Source organism: Embiotoca jacksoni, unplaced genomic scaffold (assembly GCF_022577435.1).
Source record: "Embiotoca jacksoni isolate LCO1_2020_lvr unplaced genomic scaffold, fEmbJac1.0.p SCAF_49, whole genome shotgun sequence".
In the NCBI taxonomy this organism is placed as follows: domain Eukaryota; kingdom Metazoa; phylum Chordata; class Actinopteri; family Embiotocidae; genus Embiotoca; species Embiotoca jacksoni.
This window is the reverse complement of record NW_027185402.1, coordinates 718498-742122: the sequence shown is the minus strand read 5'-3', so window position 1 is coordinate 742122 and position 23625 is coordinate 718498. Positions and strand designations below refer to the sequence as shown.

The 23625-nt window shown below is 39.4% G+C and overlaps 1 protein-coding gene across 6 annotated transcripts in view; it reads right to left on the bottom strand.

Annotated features, from left to right (window-relative positions):
• Positions 1-10027: 10027 nt before the first annotated feature.
• Positions 10028-23625, bottom strand: part of LOC138210927 (sodium/potassium/calcium exchanger 2-like) — a 45936-nt gene continuing 32338 nt past the window's right edge. For all 6 annotated transcript variants that reach the window (XM_069170366.1, XM_069170367.1, XM_069170368.1 and 3 more), the window contains 5 exons: positions 21067-21149; positions 16312-16446; positions 16118-16207; positions 15547-15713; positions 10028-13611 (listed from right to left, as the gene is read on the bottom strand). In XM_069170366.1, the coding sequence (XP_069026467.1) occupies positions 13362-13611; positions 15547-15713; positions 16118-16207; positions 16312-16446; positions 21067-21149 (725 nt within the window). In that variant the 3' untranslated portion in view covers positions 10028-13361. The remainder of the gene's footprint in view (positions 13612-15546; positions 15714-16117; positions 16208-16311; positions 16447-21066; positions 21150-23625) is intronic.

Below are 23625 nucleotides of genomic sequence, written 5' to 3'. Positions count from 1 at the left end.
ACTGCGTGACGCAGTCACATGACCTCCGAGCGCTGATCATGTGACCAACGTTTTACGTCAGAGAAGGAAAACGGGTCAACTGAACTCAACTAAACGTTTTTTTTTTTGTTTTTTTTGGTAAAAGATTATCGTCACTTACAGCTGCGGGAAATAAATTAACCTACATTTTTAAACTGTTCATATTTTTTAAAACTACCAGAAACCTGCTCAAATAAATCAGGAAGCATTATTTAATATAGCACTATATAATATTAAAATATTGTTTGTATTGTTGTAATATTGTTCTTTTTTTATATAGTTTCTATTGTGGTATTAGAAAGAAGAAAAAAAAACCTGAAGTGTTTTGAAACAGTTTATTAATAAGTTGATGTTATATTTAATAAACACTCAGTTTCATTTAATTGGACAATCACATAGTCTTACACACATGTTATTGGAAAGATTTCACATGACCACCCTTTCATTTGAGCTCTGTAATTTATTAGAATTATTTGCAATATTAGGTGAATGAGTGACAAGGCTGCATTACCCTCTTTTACATAATGGGATAATATTGGGACAAGCAAAAATCCAAGCACAAATGGCCTTAGTAAGTAAAAAAATAAACAAATAAATGTATTGTGTGTATGCAATGCATAAATGTTCTCCATTCAAAATAAGTAAGTACCAAAATAAAAATTAACATCATGCAGAATTACCCCTTTCAGGCTGTTATGTAGCCTATGTTCCATACAGCCTACTTCGATTGAGATCACTGATACCTTTATGTGCAACATTTTAAAGTTGAAATTAGACAAGATGGAGCAATTTTATTTAAAATTCTATATAATCCTGGGTACTTAAATGTGACTGCACCTTAATTTATAAATTATATTATTTATAAACTTTGAACTTTATAAAGTAGCCTCATATTTATTCAAAACAGAAATGGTGACACAAGGTGTCAAATAAATGTGTAGTGAAAAGTACATTTTTATCTGACATGCAAAAAAGGATAAATTACTGATATAAAGTAACTGAAAACTGTCCCAAAGTGCAATGCTTGAGTAAATGTACTTAGGCTATTGCTTTCCATTACTGATAAAGGGACATATTGAACATGTTCGAACAAAAAAAAAAAAAGCCTCGTATTTTGCACCTGATATTAGTTCAAATTAATAAATATCTAATAAATTAATAAATAGATCTCACAGGTATGCAAACATTTTTAAATATGAATACTAGTGTTCCATCAGAAAAAAAGCATGCATAACAAAATAAACTTTAAGAACTGATTTTGTTTGAGATACACACAAATATATGTGTGGGTGTATGTATCTATTGTATATACACTGTTAGCCTATATTTACTGTTAAAAAAAAGGTTGTGTTTTATATATATATGGGTATTTATGTATATGTTATGTGTGTTTATATATGTGTGTGTATATATATATACACACACACACACACACACACACACACACACACACACACACACACACACACACGCACACAGATATCTCATCTTAAAAAGACAGAATTGTTTTTTTAACAGAACATTTAACATCATCATACAAAGGATTTCAAATGGTCAGTAGGCTGATATGCAAAAATTAAACCAGAGCAGAAAGTATAAGACAATATATTTGGTGGTAGGTTTTTCAGAGTAAAAGAAAAAAGTTATTTGTACATGGAATATTTGAAAGAAAACTCCTCAGGGTTTTTGCTGCAAAGGGGAGAGAAAGATGGCAATTTGATGGCATAGCAGGGCTCTCAACTCAACAGCTATGCCAACATCTTGCCTTCCTTCCTGGACCCGTGTTCAAAGGATGGTTTCCCAGTCCATTCACAAACTCGGGTAGCTGCAGGCTCACCTCCATCCAGGGGTAAAGGTTGCTAAGATTAAAAATATAGATGTTTAACTTTAGACTTTTAAAGCGCACGCTCTCCGTCGGTCTAACAGGTTTATAATGAATGATTTTATCATTTTTTTTTAATCTTAGAATAACTTCTAAATCACGGTGTAACATTTCTAAATATGATATTTGGCTTTTATGATCCGATAAACAATGTAATAACGAACAGAAACCCACATTCAGACTATAACATGGCATAAACAGGAATTGAAAAACATAAGGGTTCGAGGAGTGAAAACAAAGTACCGAGAGGAAGCAAGCAGACAGTCGGCCTGTTACCTCCTGTCCTCATGCCTCTCTGCCCTTTAGGTTCATCATCACATCTACCTGTCGCTGCGTGTCAAACAGAGATCCACACGCCCGGCTCGGTCCACGGTCGGTGTTGGGATCCTTGTGTCCTGTGCGGCACCAGGCGTAAGAAAAGTCCATTTAGGGCTGAGGGTGGAAGAAGATAAGTCTTCCCTTCGCCGCCCAATCCTGTAGTGGATGACTATCGTACTTATCTGCGGTGTGTGGTGTTTTTTTTTAAGGGTTGGCGGGGCAGCTCTGGCGTGGCTTCCGGCACCTTTGCGCCCTGACGAGGAATGAATCCCGTTGGCCTAATTTAGAAGGAGGACAACCTTCCAAAGGCCAATGACTGATCTGTGAAGAAATCCAACCAAACCTGTCCGGATTAAAGAATCTCCCAAAAATCCCCGAAGAAATTATTCAGTAAAATGATGCAACAAGTTCAAAATATATCACACAAATTTGTGGAAACAGTCTACAGACGAGGAACTTTGGGATGTTACTGGAAGGACATGCCACGACACTTAAATATAAATTGGGCTTGCTGATACACACAAAATAAATTGCAGGATCTCGTCCAGTAATGAATCACCCAGAATGATTCAAAAACCGTCTAGACCAGAAAGTGCTGGCCATCGACAGGAAATACAGGGCTGTGTGAGAAACCCCTTTCTGACCATGAACTATTACCTCCTCCCTCCAAGCAGTGTGTGGATGTAGCTCTCAGGAGGTACTTTATTACTCAGCATATATACAGATAGAATTGATGACCATTTTCTTTTTTTCTTTTCCTTTGCCTTTTTTCCTTGGATAAGAAGATGATCACAGAATTACAGCTGTCGTAGAGAAGTGAATCATGATGGGGAACAATCACCAGCCAGCAAAAAAACAACCGTCTGTGTCCCTCCACCACAAGCGGAAAGCACTTTTGATAAAGTCACAGTCCTAAAGTTTAGATGCTTGAGTACTCTACTTGAATATTTCCATTAGATATTACTTTATACTTCTGCTTCACAGAATTTTTTTTTTTGGAGAGAAATGACTCCTTTACATTCCTATAGATCCCGTTTTTAAAAGAAATTTTGATGAGCATAAGAGTAAACCAGTCCTTTTGAGTTGAATGAATACAAAAACCATCTGTGGCACCTTTTTACGTTTCAAGCGTGTGTGAGTTGTTAAAGAGACATTTGTGAGATAGTATAACTTAAAAACTGAGTCAGAGGTAAATTTATTTCCAGTGTTTCACGTAAAAAGAAAAAGGACATGGAATGTTTCTCGCTTCCTCCTCATTAATCATTTCACATCCCCTCAGATTTGTCGGCTGACTCTTCACAGGGAGCTCGGCCAATGGGTTGGGTTGTACATGACTGTAGAGGAAGCTAAAACACCACCTTAGCTATTTGTAATGTATGATCATGTAATATGGACCATCGGGCCTCATAGACACTATTTTTCTGCAGGGAAAGAACTTTTGCTTTTCATATTTAAATTACATGTTGCTGCTAAATCTTCAGGTTTTCAATGCAGGACTTTTTCCTGTGTTAATACTTCATTCACCTCAGCCCTCTGCAGATGCTGAACAGACCATCCAGCTTTATTTGTCCTTCTATCTCAGCTACACACAAACTAAACAATGATGGCAGGTTTGTTGCTCAGTTTCAGTTATTGGGAAAGAACACTTAGCTCTACGTCACTGATCACATTTTTTGAAGTCAAGTTAACGTACCAAGTCAACGTAACATCGAGGCTGATGAGCAAGACGCGATTGTCTTTTCAAACAATTTGACAATCCCTCAGTTGACATTTGCACATTTGGCATTGATGACTCACTTCCAAAGGTGCCGACTCCAGCCACACCTGTTAACTCCCACAGAGCAAATACTTTCAAATAAAAAGACAATTGGAGGACCTGTCACGGTTGATGTTTCCATTACGTACAGAATGCATTTGTTTATCATGGTAACCGCACTGTAAATACAAATTGTAGGTTGCAATGTGAAGAATTTTAATTTGTCCCAACAGATAGGCCCATTAAGGTGAAGCTGTTTTAGACTAACATTGAAATGGTTATATGAGATCTTCACTAACAGTGCAAGAATAACAGGAATTAAAAAGTATATACTTGTCAAAACACAGCATTGTAATCAGATATCAGATGCCATCACTGAAAAAAAACACGTAAAACATGTAGCCACAGTCATGTGCCACACATTATGAACACTAAAGCACGTTTGAAACTTTGTCAAATTAATTACTGAGCAGTCAGAAGTCATAAAGGTAATAGTAACAGCTGGGTATCATAAATTGGATATTCCAGGACAGATGTTCTCATACATGATATAAAACAAATGGGAATCAAGCAGAAATATTTTTCATGAGAAAAAGACGGAACTTCTAACAACAAATATGGAATCAACATTGAGATACGAGTCAGTCATATAACACATAAGACACATATTGTAAACATACACTTGTGAGGAACCCTCTGTATTCAGGGGATTGTGACCTTGCCCATTGCAGATTGTGATTTCAGAAATATGTCTCAGTAGAAACTGAATTTCATTAATTTATATTTGAATTTGAATTGCGCAACTTGAAATTGATTTTTTTTTTTGAGTTTCAATAAACTCGAAACGGAATGATCAATTTAGCATTTGAATGAATTTGGTCTGAAATTCAGTTCATGAAATTCAAATTCAGTTCGTGTCTCAAACATCCGGGGTCTTTGAGGAAGAACCATCGAGTGCAGATATACAGAGCTTCCGTTCACAGCTATAACTGTGATACGACTTGCTCCTGCACCCCGCTGCGCTCTCCCCTGATAGTGGTCGTGGGTCATTAAGCACTCCAACACAACATCGATGCAGGCTGCTGGACCTGAGAAGCGCGGCATTGATATTAAAGCGTGCTGTTTCTTTACACTCTTTGCAGTTGCTTCGTTCGAGACGTGGCGACCTTTCACTGCAAGCCGTTTGTTTATCTGGGGGAAAAAAAAAAAAAAAAAAAAAAATAGTTCACAAATGTTAAGGGAACTTGCTGTGCCTTCTCCTTATTTGGTGGTTTTCCACAGCTTGTGACTCAGTTTAAAAATCTCACAATGACATAGCAATGCTGGTCAACTTGCATGGGCATTATTATGCATCATTTTCCCTGTGTTGCTAATTAAAACTCTCAGACGCTCCCCGAGCTGAATCACACGGCCACATGTGCAGCAGTTACAACTCCGATCAACACAGTCCCTGCTGTGAGTCATCGTACGGTCTCACGTCCACTGAGGCCCCCTTTTTTTTTTTTTTTTAAGAGTCATGAAAATAACTCCCGACATGATCCCCCCCCCAATCTAAACAGGGCAGTTTTGGTGATGACTCGCCTGCGTCTGAGATATTTTGAAGCTACTCTCTCCCTCTGTAGCCAAAGTCTCCCTCAAGACAGGCCTCTGCTGCCGCGCTTGTAACAGCATCAAAGTGAGTGTGCTGGTTCGGTCTGCAGCCTCTCCTCTGAGACGAATCTTGCTGAGTCAAATGCAAGCACACCCTGTAACAGCGAGCAGATGAAGTCACTGAGTAAAGTCTGGCCGATAGTAAACGGGACAGGCCGCCCTCTGTGCTACTAACCTTGTCCTCAGAGCATGTGGAGTTTATTAACTGCTGGGAAGTGAGCGACCGAGTGAATGTCGTGAAATGTGAATGGAAACGGAAAATCCCCACAGATGTGATTTGCCTTTTTTTTTTTTGACTGTCTTTTTACAGGCTTGTTTACAGATTCATCAGGTAATTAGCACATATATATATATATATATATAGTGCTAAATGTAAAGTGCTTTTGGGTCCACATTTTTGAGGTTTTTCTTGGTTAAATTTACAACAACTGACCATATGATATGAACTGACACTGGTGGCAGGACTTTCAAAACAGCACGATTCGTATTATAATAGACTTTTTTTTTCATGGCAGTGTTTTGCTTGAAACGTTCCATTAAAATTTGAATGTTGGTTATTTCAACCTGTTCCTCATTTTTTTTTTTTTTTTTTTTTTTTTTTACATTAAGTTAATCTCATTCACATTAATGTCTGCAGAAAGATGTGATTCATAACCACGTGCGTACATCCAGTTTTAGTCAAGGAACTTAGGAGCTTTAGCTCTAGCTCAAGTGTAAATATTTTGATGAAATGTTCTTTTAACATTTATCACCAATTTATCATAAAAATCCTTCACAGGCCTATTGATTCTATTTTCAATACTGATTTTTGCTTCTATCTTTAAAGTGTAAATGGTTATTTTGCCACATAAAATGCCACTTCTGATTTTGTTTTATATGTTACTACTATATACTAGTATATAACTATACTATTTATTTAATATAAATATTATGCTGTCTCCCTAAAGCCTTTGACAGTATCCATGAACCCACCAATCAAATGCATCGAACTGTGACTTCCAGCTAAGCTTTAAAAAGCTCTTGTTTCCATGAGTTCAGCAGACTACCCATGGCATCATGTCTTTCAAGCCAAAGTGTCATGTATATCCAGAATTTTTTGTTGTTGAACTTGTCATGGCTGTAGTCAAAAAAGTGCTGCAAGGATTAAACCAATTGCTCTCCTGGGGAACGCTGATGATTTATCTTTTTACACACTCAAATTTAAGTGCAAATTATTTGTGGAAATGACCTCGGTGATGATTTGGCTTGACTCACCGCAGCTGCTGCAATGGATGCAGAATCAGTTTCCAGAGAAAGGTGGAGGAGGAATCACTAAAGAAAATATGGGAATACCTGGCAGATATGAGCTTCTGCGGAAAGATGACTGAAAAGTCATGTAAACAAACATATTCCTGTGTAGTTGTGGTGGGTGGGGGGTCTGAGGTTTGCCAGTCCAATTTAATTCTTAAAAATGAGCTTTGAATATCAGTGTGACGAATCAGCCTGTGGGGAACCGATAAAAACACTTTTCTTTGACAGGTTAGCACGAACCAACGGGGGAATTTCGGTTTCCTGGTAATTATTACAAAACAAACAATACTTTGACATGTCTCACCATAAAAAAGTAATACCATTACTTTGTGGAATCTCATGCATGTCTTATCAAGTTTAGAAAACAAAAAGCTGGTGCAATCGCACCTCTTTTTTGAAATCAGTATCTCACCAGAAACTGTATGTTTGTGCCTATGGACTGTTTTTTTTTTTTTTTTTTTTTTTTATGTCTTATCACATGCAACCCTGGTTGGGCTTACAGGACGGCCTAAAAGCAGTATAGGGCTTGCCCGGGTTTTCACATTTTTGCCTCAAGATGCCAGTTGTGAATCAGATGTTGTGTGAATGATGAACACAAAACAAGTGTATTTTTCATTCACAAAGGCCAATTTCATACACACGGAGGCTGTATCCACTCGATATTGGAAATCCTCCTCTTTATACCTCTCACAACACAAATCCTCATAGCAATGCTTTTGTAAACACAAATTAAGGTTTTACCAGATGGAATTAACAAGGTGGTCAAAGAAACAGGAGTTTGATTCAGGATGCATCTGTCTCCAGTTAAACTGAACTGGAAGAGAAATTAGAGTAAAAAGAACTATGAGTCAAATTCTATAGAAAGACAAAAGTGATGTAATTCAGTAAAAACCTTTTAACCCTTCTGTTGTCCTCGGGTCAAAATGACCCGCAGCTGTGTTCAACCAAGTTCTATTTTATTTCTATATTTTTATATTTTTTGGGATCATTGGTCATCATTCTTTAAAGAAACCCTCACAGCCTCCTTGTCACCAATGATCCCCAAAAAATATGAAAATAAAATAGAACTTGGTTGAACACAGCTGCGGGACATTTTGACCCGAGGACAACACAAGGGTTAAACTGCTGGAGGAGAGTTTCGGGTGGGTGTACTATCGGGACTGCATCAGTGATGATTGCGCCATTAGAGCGGTTAGTCACATGGAGGCTTCAGGGTTTGAACATGAGAGGGCGCCATATTCCACAGCTTTTCCTGAAACACACAGGATGGCACCACATGAGGAGTGAAGTAAAGCAAATCACTGCTCCTGTATAAAAGATGAAACACTGTTTGGTGTACACCCCTGGTCCTCCTCCCCTTCTTTTACAGTGTGGATTTGAGATATTTATTGAAGCCGCTTTCACACAAAAGTGTCGGTGAAAATCATGTTTTTCATTGCAGCGGAATTGAAGGAAAGATTATTCTCGGCGAGTATTCACAGAGACAGCTTGAATTTATCCTCACTTCCTTCATAGGAACTGAAAGGCAGCAGCACGCAATGAAGAAATCAAGGAAGCTTGCAGGTTGACAAACAATGGGGTGCATTCTTTTTCCAGCTGCAGGAAGCGTTTGGAGCCTTGTGTCAAATTCAAATTCCTGAAGCACGTTTTTAAGTGACTTCGCACTGATGGCAGGTAATGCGAGTGTATGTACTGTACATATGGGCCAACAGTCATGTGACTTTTTCATCATGTTTGAACAAGTTAGCATTTAAACCTCTTTGAAACAGTGCATACAAATAAAGGTGATTCAAATAAATGACATCAAATTGTTATGTAGTCATTGTCATTTAATAAATAAAAAAAACAACCAGATCAGTCAAAAAGCCTAAATTTGCCACTCCTTCAAAACCATAAAATTTTAATCAGGCATTCCGGTTTATATAACAATGATTACATCCTCCTTCGGGGGTGACGGGTGGAACCTGTCTTTTTAAAACCTCTGACATCGAGGATCTGCTGTTCTCTTTGCTGCTACAGTGTATGGTGTCATCATGCCAAGCTCTAAACAGCTCTCGAAGGCCCTCAGCCTTCTACTGTGAGAAAATAATTTACAAGTGGCATAGATTTTCAACAGCTTTCAGTTTTACTGGCCACTGCAGCAAATTCAGCCCAAGAACCCCAACATTTCATCGTGGGATCTGCAGGTAGCACTTTGGTGTCACACTGCAATTAAAAAGACATGAGACACATTTCTCCTGCATGGAAGGCGAGACAGAAATAAGAACTTCAGAGCAAAACTGAAGTTTGCCAATGAAAGTATTGGCAAAGAGCAGGCTTTTTAGAGTACTGTGCTCTGGACAATCAAAGATAGAGTTGTTTTGCCACAGTGGCAGTGGACATGTTTAGCACAAACAAAAGGCTGAACCTCATACCCGTTGTGAAGAATGGTGGTGGAAGTGTTGTGGTTTGGAGCAGCTTCGCTGCCTCGTTGATTGCAGTTTGCTGTCTGGGATTCAAGAATGAATTCTGCATATCAAAGAGTGCTTGAAGATAATATGAGATACTGTGAGACAGCACAATGATCCCAAGAACGCAGAAAATGTTCCAAATAATGGATCAAAAAGGAGAAATTGAGGGTCATGAAGTGGCCTAGTCAAAGGCCAGATTTGAATCCCATTGAAATGATGCTACAACAGGCAGTTCATGCAAGAAAACCTTCAAACATATGGCAACTGAAGGAATTTCACAAGGAAGAGTGGTCAAAAATTTCAGCAAACCAATGCCAGAGTTAGTTCCTCTAAAATGGGGAATAAAAGCCACTGACACCAGGGGTGTACTCACTTTTCCACTGAAGAATATTACATCTATAGACACTTTTTTTAAAAATAATTTATTAAAAAAGTAAACTTTTCTTGTGGTGTCATTAAAGTACATCAACTTTATTTGGAGGCAAAGAGAAAAAAATGTTTGCTTGTTCAAATATGTAAAAAAAAAAAGCCAATAATTTTCATGGGATGTACTTATTCTTTCACACATAAGAAAATGAGCTTTCAAAATAATTACTGGCAATCATAATCATATGCGATTTAATGCTGAAGCTTCTCACAAATGTATGACAACCAAACACACCATTGCATATTTGAATTAGCATCTTTATTTGTTTTTATTATATACTTTGTGTTTTTACATAAAGAGACATATTTCTTTTACACATATAGATTATATGGTTAATTTGTATCTGTATATATGTACACCTTAAATAAATCTTACATTAACACCAAGAAAATAAAACATTTACAGTGCAAGAATGTTCCTTAGTGGTCAACTTTGATGGTTTCCCCCGGGTAAACCACAATCAATGCCAAGCTCACGTGCTAAACCGCTTTGATATATATATTTTTGGTTTAATTGTTTCTTGAAATTTGTTGTTTTGACAGAAGGGGTCTTGTTGGCATTCTTGCCTGCAGTTAGACGAGATTGATACCAGTATCATTTCACCCGCAAATACCTAACTTTAAATAAGCAGAAAAAGTGGCAACGAGGTAACGGTTAGCTTATTTTTGACCCCACATAACCCACAACTTGTCTTTTTTTACACTTTGTTTTTGTCTGCTGATTAAACAAATGACATATAACATCTTTTTTAGTGAGTCGCTGGAACCCTTTGGACCTTTTGACAGAGTCAGGCTAGCAAGTTTTGAGCCAAGCTCACCTTCTGCTTCATATTTAGGCGACTGCACGGGTATGAGAATGGTCACCAACGTCTCGTCTAACTCTCGACAAACAACTGCATGCGCCAAAATGTCAAAGTATTCTTTTAAAATAAAGGTTGAGAAGAAGCCAGAGGTGTGGTGGTCACATTAACGAGGGTGTGGTGGTCCTCTGAAGGAAGAGTTTAATGGCAAATGTGCACAGGAGGATTTCACAAAGTACATGACTCATCGCAGAGGCCATAAATTGACGCTTCGAATCTGGGTGGTGGAAATGTTCAAGAAAATCGAATATATGAGAACACACCACACATACCAGTATGGTTGATGCAGGCTTTCCAGTTTTGTTTTTCCGGTGCATTTGCCACCCGTGTCAAATGTCAGAAACCGGCATCACTGAGTTCTACATTTCTTGAATCAGATGGGGCATTATGGTATTAAAAGCCCTAATTTTCTTAACAGGAAATGAACAGGCATGTTTACAGTGTAATGTATGCTAATCAGATGTGGAGAGGCCTAAAAATAAATGCTCCTGTTGTTTTTGTTCAATAATAGTATGATACTAAAGGGCCACCAGCTTACTGTACCTATGTCCTTTTTCATCCACTTTTACAAAAACTAAAATAAATACAAGTGAAGTAAAGTACATGTGTGAACCACTTGGTTCTTGCAAAAAACAGGTGTTCATATTTACAAAGTAAAACCAATGAGTTCTTAGTGTTTCTCTCTGACTGGGTGCATAAAAGTGAATGTATATAGTTGGTCTAAGCTCAGCTGTACAGTCAGTGGGTAACCAGCCCAAATTCCTCACATGCATTTTTCCTCACACATTCAGAGAATCTATTTACTATTATTTTACAGTTTACTCCTACTAAGCTGCTGTACAGAGGCTGTGTTGAGGTAAAGCAGGTGCTTCTGGCCAGCTCTAACAGGAAGGGGTTCGCTTCAAGGAGAGATGGGTCGCCCACTTTACGTCGTGGGGTTCGGGACCACGTCGGACAGAGGACAGCGGGAGACAGACGCATGGGTGGGGTGGGGTGGGGGGGGGAGTTCTCAACGACGACACACGCAATATTGCTGTTTAAGTCTGTGATTTCCACATTCTATGTAGCGTAAAGAGAGATTGTGATTATGATTTCTTTTTTCCAGTATAAAACACAGATTGGTGTATATTTATTTGCAGTTAGGTGCAAAATACTGGTAGTATAACCTCTATTCATAGATAAATTGAAGGAATGGTCATTGTGTGATGACTCCGAATGCAGTTTGCACACATGCACACAAAAGCACCTTTGATTAGAAAAGAAATTGCACAAGTTTGATAGATATCATTGACCATACATGTTGACATTTTCTACATAGAGACTGAGCACTGGTTTGCATTAAGATGTTATGAAACATGTTTGAAAAAGTACATTTTGGTTGAGTGGTATTATTAACCTCCAAGTGTATATTCTTTTCTTTTTTGTTTTACATGCAATTGACTCCTTGAAACTTCTACCCGAGGAGCTTGACTAGCCGGTGATTTGAGCCCAGTTCTACTGTGAACAAAGCACTACACATTGACTAATCTAAATCAACCATGACGCTTAAACACTGTAAAGTTTTTTCAAATGTATTATTTCGACATTGACTTTGTTATGGAACTTTAATGAGCCTAAGTACTCATGCTTTCCCCCCCCCCTCAAGATATTGAAGGCTAGCATATATTTTGAGAGGCTAAGCTTCAGTTAGGCTTTTTTTTTCTCTTGCCTTTTGTCAGTCGGTGCATGTGAAGCATGGAAAGTTCTGTACAATCAGAACGTGCGTTTAGTGGCAAAAAGAGAAAACGGAGCAGATCGTCAAGATGACTCTAACTAATGCTGCTACAGTATATCTAATGCTACTTCTAATATTTCATGAAAATGAATCCAAAAATTAAAAAAGGAGACTCCTATGAAGAAACATTCGGTGCTGAAAAATGACATCTGGCAGGGAAGAGGGGAAGCTCTGGCTCATCATTCAGACTGAGCACAGATGAAATTGCAAAAAAAAAAAAAAGAGAATACCAAAGAAGTTCGTCTGCCCAGCGAGAGTGTCCCTTGTTGCTCAGGTGCAAAGCTCACAAGAGTCTTTTCACTCAGTATCCTCCGACAGGAAGCACGTTTGGAACAAAATATTCATCCACACAGTCTGCCATTTCTTCATCCATTTCTTCGTCCACATCAGCTGTTCTCTCCTGGCAACGGCGTCTTAAGTCTCTTTAACAGGCGTGTGCGATTAAATGTGTTCACAATTCCAGCTCAGTCACTCCACTTGTTATTCAGAGTTCCTGTTTGTTTTTGTTCCCCCAAAGTTCACAGGTCATTCTCCTCAACCTGCCAGGCGTAGTCTTGATTCCAGCTCATCTAGTGAAACTAATGGCATGCATAATACCTTTATATTTGGCATACACCCCCCCTCCTCACCTGCCAGTGAAATAATAATAAATAAAAATCCACTCAGGTTAGGCCTATGCTAAACCAGCCAAGCCAAAGTCTTGTGCCCTTGTTGGTTCTACCCCTCCCCGCCACTACCTGCTCCCTGAAAATATAAATAGATTCCATATTTCTTCATATTTTTATATTACTCTCTTCTACAGTTCCTCCTCTTCTTCTATTATTCCTGGTGTAAAGGATCACAAGGGTCAGGTGAGAGCAACAGCAGACGAGAAGGATGGTTGTGATTGGTGGTTGGGGTGGTGATGACGAAGAGGAAGTAGGTCCTTAGAAGGTCCTCAGACAGACACCGGACAGGTTATGACCTTGTCCTCCAGCATGACGCTGACCACCAGGAAGACGAAGTACAACATGAACATGATGAAGCCGAGCAGCTTGCTCATGCGCCACTTGCAGGCGGCGATGGAGATGATGACGAAGAGGAGCATGAGGAAGAGGAGCACGATGGCACAGAAGAGGCCGTTGGAGCTGACTTGCACCGGACTCATGTCGTTGAATATGGACCACATGAGCCAGGGGAACGGCAGTCTGCAAGTACACAAACACAAGTCACAATATTTTCTTTTACAAACCCACAAGAGGAGCGATGAAAAGTCAAGGGAACATTTCCGGATTTTGGTGCAGATAGACCCTTTAAAAGACACATGTCATACCTTAATTCAGTCATCTACCAATTCATGGTCCATGTAATTGGATTAAACACTTGTTTATGTTTCAGGTTTTTGAGACAAACGTGGTTTAAAACGATATCCTGACAAACAAAACACGACGAGGAAGGAGGTTTGTTGAGAGACAATCTTTCTGGTAAAAACTTGTTTTCCTTGTTGATATCAGGTCGGTCAAAATCAGTTTTGTTTATATGTAAAAAAAAAACAAATTTAACATCAACTTGGCAGGAGTGGAAAATCTTGTTTTTGCTAATTTACAGTGGCTTTGTTTCTCGTCATGTAAGGGCATGTATAGCTGTATAATAAGCTCTGACAGTGACCAAAGCGCTCACCTTCTTCTGCCTATTCAACAGCCTGCTATGTAAATGGTAAAAAATGCCTTTAACTTGCTTCAGTGCTGTATGAACAGATGACCAGTCATGTGTGTAAGACACATGGCAATGCACACACGTCGCACTTCTGGAATGAACGTTGCACGATGTCTCATACTCACAAACCTGAATACCTCAAAATAAAATAGATTTAGGTCAATACCCAGAAATACCAAGGCAACATGACAAACTTCACACACTTCCAAAGCACCCTGTGACCACACGCAGCACCACTGATGGGTGTGGTCAGAGGTGCAAACACGACACAGTGAAACACTGCTTTTTTCACCTATATTACTCTTTACAGAAAAAATGACAAAAAAAAAAAGATTTATCCATTAAACCAAACACAGTGTCGTGTGAAGGAATAAGGAATTATGGTCATTTTACATGTAAAACTCTGGTATGTGTGCATCATCAGTTGGTTCTCTAACAATTGTAATTCATCCATCATTACACCTAAAAAAAACAAGTGTAAATTTATTAATCTGCAGTGTTTAACAGGGTGATCAGCAACGAGGCATTTGAAATGCATTCAAGGAAGTCGACTCAACCTGAAATCTCAGCATATTTCAGCCTTCTTCTCTCAACATCCTGTAATTACTTTGGCAAGTTTTCACTGCGAGGTTTGACATAATTTCCATCATTGTCATTTCCAACAGTTTTTCAGGCTTTCATTATTACACCCTGAGCATAAGAGAAAAGTGCAAAGCCATTTTACTCAGGCCCTGACACTGAGGAAGGATTACTGTATTACAAAATCATATCAAATCAAACGGGACATTTTATTTGCAAGGTAAATTAGTTTCTTGCTAAGCTTATTTCCACCGGCAAAACAGATTAAAACACTACAGGAAACTAATCATGTTTCAAAAATTATTACGTGGGATATTGTAAAATATAGTTAACTGAAAACTGTAATTACTTGTAGGATAAAACAAAACAAACACCTTTATGAGCTCAGTCTGACATCCCGATGATGAACCTGCAGTGGACTCACTTTCTGTGGCTGTTTCTCAAAATGCTGCTTCATTTATCAGCAAGCAAACGATTAAAATAGTAGCTAGCATGTGACACAACAATATTAAATAATTTTGAATGCTGCCAAACCAGGAACGTTTGTCTCATCTGCTTTCCTCATGATAGTTTACAGTCTCTATTAGTGGCCTGATTTTACTTTTTTATTGGAACAAAGTTGACCAGAAGTCCTCAGAATTAGCACGTCAGCGCAGCCCGAAAAACTCTTTTAAGGACGACCACCCATCTAAAGGAGGGGAATATTAAACTTTCAGAACAATATCAGAAGCTTTGATATTGTTTAAAATACCAAAAAAAAAAAAAAAGAAAAAAAAAGTACTTCTTTTCTGCGTCACCTCAAAGCTACAGTAAATACAGTCAACTCAGACGTTGCACATGTGCCGTACCCAACAGTAATGTCAAAGATGTTGGAGCCCACGGAGCTGGATACAGCCATGTCACCCAGCCCCTTGCGTGCCACGATAACACTGGTGATGAGGTCAGGGATGGAGGTTCCAGCTGCTAATATAGTCAGGCCCATAATCTCCTCTGTAATCCCAATGGTATCTCCAACCTGTAAAAAGAAAGAAAGAAAGGAAAAAAAGAAAAAAAAAGAAAACTAAGCTGTGGAGTAAGTACAACTTAATCTTTTGTTCCGGCTATTTTTAATTTTCTCGTGATGCTTCGGAACCGATCGAGGTGACAAAACTGGAGCTTTGACGATTTCTTTGTTTTGAACGAGACATCTGAAATTATTTAGGAGTGGGTGGATTATGGGACACAGTTTCATTATTCATATCAAGGATGGGAAATGGAGAGAACAGACGACTGGATCTTACTTTTGTTTCTTGGACGAGGATTATACTTGCTGCATATGAGGATGTTATTATGTTGTTGGGATCTGATGATCACATAACATCCCGCTCTTTTTACAATGTCATAGCCTGCAAAGTAAACAAGTCTGTGAGACGCGTGTACCTGATGAGCCCACCACACCATTAGGTAGGAGAATGCTGCGATCCAGCAGATGGCACCCAGGAATGTGATGGGGAAGAACTTCTTTGACGACTGAAGGGGAAAGAAAAAGGTAATTCAGCAGCAAGCACACACACAAAAGGACTCGACCACATAAAACTGAGGAACATTCTTGTTCCAAATGTTTCGCCACACACCGTTTTCCTGACGTCAGGCAGCGTTAGCCACAGGGGGAGGACAATAGGTATGATTAAGAGGTAGGTGAGGCGCTTGCGGTTGGATTCGGGCCAGGACAGGCTCAGAGGCTGGTCCTCTTCTTCCTCATCCTCAGCCTGAGAAGGGGAAATAGAGGGCATTAAGAATTCATCAGTATGGCCATTACTCCTCGAAACATGTACTTTTGTATATTTTTGGTCTGTTTTGCCATGTTTGGGTGTCACATTTGATTTAGCACTTGGAAATAAGTACAAGATGAATAAGAGGATAAACATAAATGGATAAATTCATTACAATCCAAGTGTCGTCTTTAGCGTAATACATTATCTCATCGGGATACACCTCTTGCAGTACTCTTGCTACACAACAACTTCAAGATGGACGGGACATCACAGAGGACTGCAGGACCTGGATGTACACGTGTCTTTGCTCTATGGGGACTTTAGGACAGAGGAGCCTGACGACTGTGATTTGGGAAATTGCCCTGAGCGTGAAGGGCTCCGTCTCACCAGTCATCAGGGCCTCATCACCGCCGACTGCTGATGGTGGCTGCACCGGCAGAACCCTGGGGTCTGATTGGACCTGTCACTGGAAATGCCAAGTGAGCCAAAGACTGTCACCTCGATGCTTCAAATAAGCAGTCACCGTGTGAAAATGACACATAACTAAAGCACTGAAGTCAAAGTAGGCAAGAAGGAAAACTATGTCATCTTTTCATTTAGCTCAAAGTCATTGTGGTACTTGTAGACTGTAATAGTACGACAACAAAGCCTTTAGAGAGCAGAAAGATGTCTTGGCCCCTTCGTATCCAATTATACACGTTGATAAGGAGCCATGGGCACCAGCGGAGAACAGGTCCACACATGCAGATCTGACTGCAACAGAGATGGCCTCAGATTTGCCTCATTCCCTTGTGAGAATGACGTTAGCAAGGTGTGCAAAAACAGTCAAACAGTCAGGCCTTATGCACGTCACCAAAAACGTCAGATGCTGAAAACATTTGTTCTCCAGTAAATTATCGTTTTCTTTGAGTCTTAACAGATTCAGCCAGGTCAGCTAAGAATGCCCACAGAGTGAGGCAGAAATCTTTAAAGATGGCTACTACACGAATCGTGAATCATATGGCGCTTATCCTGCTGACAGCTACTGCTGCTGAGTATTGCCTGGTAACCTTGGTAATCAGAGCTGCCAAACAAAAGGCAGTGCTTGCATCACTTATGCTCAGCATTCGGATTTCTGCTCCTCTCCATATCCAGATGGCTGCATTGTTGTCCGTTAAAAGGCCTCAAACCGAAAACCTGAGGCTTTGTGAAGATCAATTCTGAACCACATCCATTGCGCAAGATGCAGAGAGGTGAGACATTTACTATGTATATTCTGCTGCCTTTGCAATATAGCAATAAAATCTTCTATCAACAGTGCACATAATATTGCTGTTTGCCTCGCAGCTCTTTCATGGAGGTTACCGTTTCTGGCTGACGCTGCTCACCATGAATGTGTCATTTGTCTATTTAGGATTTGCTTTCCTTGCTTTGTATGCTGAAGTACCCTGCAGAGCTGGTGCTCCTGACTCTAACTCGATTCCCAAATGCCAGCCCCTTGGGGGCTTTTCCTGCCCTGTGGTGCCTCAGTTGGTAACACTGCCAACTCTATGCTTAAAGGCACTGACTTTTATAAGGCACCGTAGAGCTGCAGGGGGAGGTGTGACATTTTGCTAGTTTTTTTTTTTTCCTTCCACGCTCTGGTACTTGGTGTGAGGCAAGAGTTGAGATGGTCGAAAGAAACGTGTCGTCACATTTGCACAGCAGCAGTGAGGCTGCAGAGTGGATGTGTTTACGTTACTTTGTGGATTTGATCAAAGAATGGACCAAAAAGCAGCTGTCTAACTGCAATAAAAAAAAATTAAAAAAAGAAGTCTTCTCTCCAGCATGACACAAAAAACACAAGTTTCCAATGTTTACCACATGTTGCAACATATGACAACATGGAGAAAATATGTTTTCACATGGGAATCTACATGGGCATCATAGATTACACAATGAACTTGTCCCAAAACCACGCTTCCCAAAAATACACTTACGCATAATCACATGCGTAAGTGGTCACGAGTTATTGCACATGTGAAATTCGTGTGGGTTTTTCTGTAAGGGCAGAATGCACATGACTTCAACACTTTATTTATGGAAGAAAACCTCAAATGTATTGTGTCTTTTTTTTCTTCACATCTCTCAAAACCTCAGACTCTACACTCGGTTCTTTTAACTGTTTGACTATTTTTCTGACAGCAGTGTCCCATTTTTCACATGAAACAGTCATCTTCATGGATGCACCACTGTAACAGCTGCTGTGAATGTTTTTTTGTGGCACAGAGGCCCCATCTGGATCTGAACTGCTCATTCTATTTGGCGAAAGGAAAAGCACGTGGCTCCTTAAATCAGATGTTACTTCCATCCTGAAACCCATAAACACATGACACACACAATGTCTTTTTATAAATCAGTTTAGTTGTGACAGAATAGGTAGGATGAATCATAAGATCCTGTAGTTTTGATTTTCTTTGGTATGTTATTTAAGGGAAGTGATTACAGCAGCTTTATGATTTCATAAATATTCAAAATGGTAGTTGCTGAAAGCAGAAAATTCAGAATGTGATTTTACAGAAAGACAAATTGCTGTGAGTCATAGCCGGGATGTGTTCGCCGCTCATTATCAAGAAATAGTAATCACAAAATTAGCACTAGATGAACACACACTATGCATATATACTATATAACGTTGCCATTATTTCTGCCGTTTCAGTAAAAATGTGCATGTATGATACGTTTTGTCAGCAAGGCTCTCAAGCGTTCTATCAGGAAATTGTGCTAAACGTTTGCTAGACATTTTAATTTGACCTTAACACTCCCCCCTTTCCTCAGAAAAGGCATCCAGGAGGAATTGAACAATTAGTATGATGGGGCCTCTGGCAGCGTATGAAGGTGTGAGGTGTTTCCAGCTACTTCCTGGCTGACACAGACAGGTGCACTGTAGGACAGACTTCTAAAAATAGCAACATGCCAATAAGCATCCAGGTATTTCAAATTTAGTGAATCAGCACCAGGAAAAAGGTGTTTCTATTTTCCATCTACCAGGTTTTCTGCCTTCGCATCACATCAACCACAATCTTGTAATTTTTTGGAATCAAAAATTTGGATGTGACTCTAAAAACTGTATGAAAGAGGCTATTTATAGTCTACTGTATCTTACCTAGCAGGAAATCTGTGTGTAAAATGTTCTTTTTTTTAGTTCCAATAACAGTATCGTAGGACAGTATTATTCATAGACTGGGCTTTGATTCAACGAGGGATCGTGACAGATCCTCAACCTATTGCGGAGACAATTGTATGTAAAGCAGATGGTCACATGACAGTTTATACCGCAGAGCATTTACATACCTAAAGAACAGCCTCTGAAGTAAAATGTTAAGCCTAGAGAAAAATTACTGGGAAAGTGTGAGCGGAAAGCAAAAAAACCATTTCAATACCAACACTAGTGAGGTAATATTTAGGTGTGTCAGCAAATTAAATTCAGTTTTTGATACTATTTATGGCTGCCATTTATTGTATTTACTCTCTTCTGTTACCTCTTTAAGCGGTTTGTTTACATTGTCAGTGGCACCTGTCATTCCTGGATGGATTCAAGGGGTTTGAACACGTGACGCAAGAAGCAACGAACTGGAAGGAAGTCACTTTTCTGAATTCGCTCAACCACATAATCTGGAAATACATTTGTGTTTAACTACAGTAATGTATAAAAAAAACCCATAAGTAGCATGAGTTAGTTGTAAGTATTAGTATTATTAAGATGTTGTACCAGAGGTCACATGAGCAAGAACTGAATTCATAAGGATTATAACTATAAAAACCTGAGCGATTAATCTCCATGTGTTATGCTACTAAAGCAAATTATACATTTGCAATCCTTTGTTCATTTTCAATATCTAAATCACATTTTTCAGCCCAAAACCAAAATGAAAGTCACCATGTGTCAAAAGATGATAGTCGTGTCCGGTTTGTCTTGGGGTTTTTCTTGGTCATGACAACAGAAAGGGTAAAAATCCAGCAGGATGACCGACACACCCGTCTCCTCTGTCTGCTGTACGACTTTGAATCACCGCCGACTTGCCCCAGGACCGTCTGCTGGCCTGGCGAGTCGCCGCATCCCAGCATCATCGTTCATGCCAGCACGACAACTGCAGGTGCCATTCTGAACCTGGCTCTGTGTCACAGACACTGTGTGTTTGCGTGTGTGTGTGTGTGTGTGTGTGTGTGTGTGTGTGTGTGTGTTGAGGCATGTGTGTGAGTGTGTTCATTTCGAGCACCCAGCGGTGGGGAGCAGCAGGTGAATGAGGAGTGTGATTACAGAACTCAGTGGGAGGAGGTGGGTCGTTGGCAGGTCTGGCTGAAGATGGAGGAACTCGCCCGAGTGCACGCTGGGAAATTATCAGCAGTAGTGACCTGTGCCATAGTCGGTGCAACCTTTTGCATCAATCACACTCATGGTGGAACACAGACACGGATGAGAGGCATAAAATATTCATAAATGCCGCTCTAACTTTGATATCCGTCTCACAGGTTTGTCGCTTTTTCATACCTCGACCCAGTTATTTGAACAGCAGATGAAATAGTATCAATTGCAGCTTTTTTTTTTTTCCACATGCTGCAGTTTGTGTGTGTGTGTGTCCTGAGATTTCTTACCGTCTCCCCCTCCTGCCCTGCAGTTCCATTCATGGGTGGGGTCACCTCTACTTCCACGCTGGAGCTGTTAGGAAGGTTCTTATCTGTGGGAAGATTCAAGAATAATTCAAACGAGAAGCTTTGGAAAGACAAGAGAGTATTAGCTGTTGTGATGTGGAGCCAGCCATTACCACTCTCAACCTTTCAAACTCTGCCAAACGCTTAATCGCATTTCATGGTGTATTGTTATATTTAGATTAACCCACCCAACAATATATACAGCTGTACAAATTAGATCCACCTGCACAAGATACAGCATTAACATGCTGCTTATACAGTAGACTTATAAAATGCCATTTTTACTTTTGATATTTACAGTAGTCCATTTGTGTGTATTGCTGTTTCAGTACTTTTACCCACGTAAGCTTTTAAAATACAGGCAATCGCTAACAGTTACATATTTTTACATTGTTGTACTGCTGCATTTATTTAAACCTGCTGCGCAGAGCTTTTGTTCTTCTGCCAGTGAGAGTATCCACAAAAACACTGTCTAATGTGCTTACGTCATTAGCTGCGCTGTATTTGACTTTGATGCTGCTGTTGCAGCTACAGAAACGGTGAATAAATTGTTTTGAGTGTCACAACCCTGTAAAATGACTTCATATGTTTCCCTATCAGCATTTTATCCATTCAGTACAGTAAAGTCTGGAAAATCGACAAGAGTTGCACGATTGAGTTATTTTATCCCCATTCAAGTTAGCATATGGCTAAACCAGAAGTTGGCTGGCTCGGCCGGCAGAAGTCTTCATTATCAGCTTCATTCAGTATTATGTGGAATCATTTGGCAAAGGCTTGAATGTGATTGATGCTCATTTTATATGTAAAAGTCCGACACTATAGGTTTACAGTAAACTAATAAAATAATTGCAAAAATAATAAACTACTGTAGACATTTTTATCAAGCAGGAACCAGAGTAGTTTCTCTTTTTTGCTTGGTAAATTAACTAAATAATTTCAGCACTAATTTATTGGCTGGATGTTACCGAGTCTGTGCTAGTGGGATATGACTAATATTTGTATCTTAATGACACTATTACAACAGAGTAATACAAGAAACCCATTATACAAGGGTACCTATGCAGTAGTTGTAATTATTATTTATATTTTAGGTGGAAAGAAATATGACAAACCTAAATAAAAATGTCATACATGCATGGAGAGTTGTTGTCATATGAAATATGGTGATCTAAAAGTAAAGCAGTGCTCTGTGCATCAACATATATGGGCATGTCTGAGGCTCATATCTTTCCTCATCATTTCGTGGTGGCTGGTATGGCTTCATTTCATTTGAGGCCAGACTTACTTAACAACCCTTATTAGAATACAAAGAGCCGTAAGCCATGTAATCGGATGATAAAACTATAATTGCTGTGGAAATTGATTTAATCCAAGTATGGTTGTGACACAATTAGAGAGATTCTCAGATAGATAATGTGACTTGATACCGCGACGGTCCAACACATGACCTCACTGCCTCGCTTCGATGCTGTGATATCACAGATAAAAATGGGATATGAGCGCCTCATACTGATACTGACAGTAAATATTTTTGTATTAGACTAAACTTTCCAGACACGTGAGGCCTGATAAGTAAAGTATGCTGTGACGACTACCAGTCATGAATCCCGATTAAGAGGGTAATATGTTAATGCGGCGCAGTTAGCATAATTTTGCCTTGTTGATCAACATCCACGTCTCTCTTTGATTCTGCTGCTTCTGACTACATTGTGGCCATGAAAAGCGCTTCCTCTGGCCTCCCGTCTATTCTTTGGTCCTGTGCTCTTTGAAGTGAAAAACACAAATAAATTACACTTGGCAGTGACTGTGATTGATTTAAATACTGCTCGAAGACAACACTTGCAATCAATTTGGCAGTTCTTGATAATGTCATGCTTGTTTAACATCAGATGTGACGCTCATTAATGATTTTAATTACAAATTCTAATAAGAAATAGAAGTCATATTTAGTTGGATGGCAGTTTCAGCAACAAAAAACGGATTTTTAGAACTATCCATCCATCCATCTTTGAGCTCCACCCGCTTGTCCTTGAAGGTCATTGAGGGATGGAGCATTTCCCAGCTGACAATGGACAAGTTTTGTGGATAATCAGGTAACACATAATTAGAGGAATAGTTTGACATTTGGGGAAACATGACATTGATACCCACTCATGTTTGAACCGTAGACGGTATATAAAAGAGGACATAGCTCCCGGGCCTGAAAAGTTACACCAATGCTAAGTGCCTTAAAGTGCATTACCACCAAGGGCAACGCAGGGCAGGCTCTAAAAAACTTCTGGGTCCATAAACTTTCATTCTAATTCTCTCATGAACGAGTCAATAATTTTTTCGATAAGTCGTAATGGTTTCATTAGTGAAACACATTCCTTCTGATCAGTGTTCTGGCGGTCCATCTGAAAATAATTCTGTAATTAATTATATATTAGGCCTTAAAGAGCCATATATTGGGGGGGGGGGGGATGTCTAATTTGATTGACGGGCCTGGGGTGTGGTCAGGTT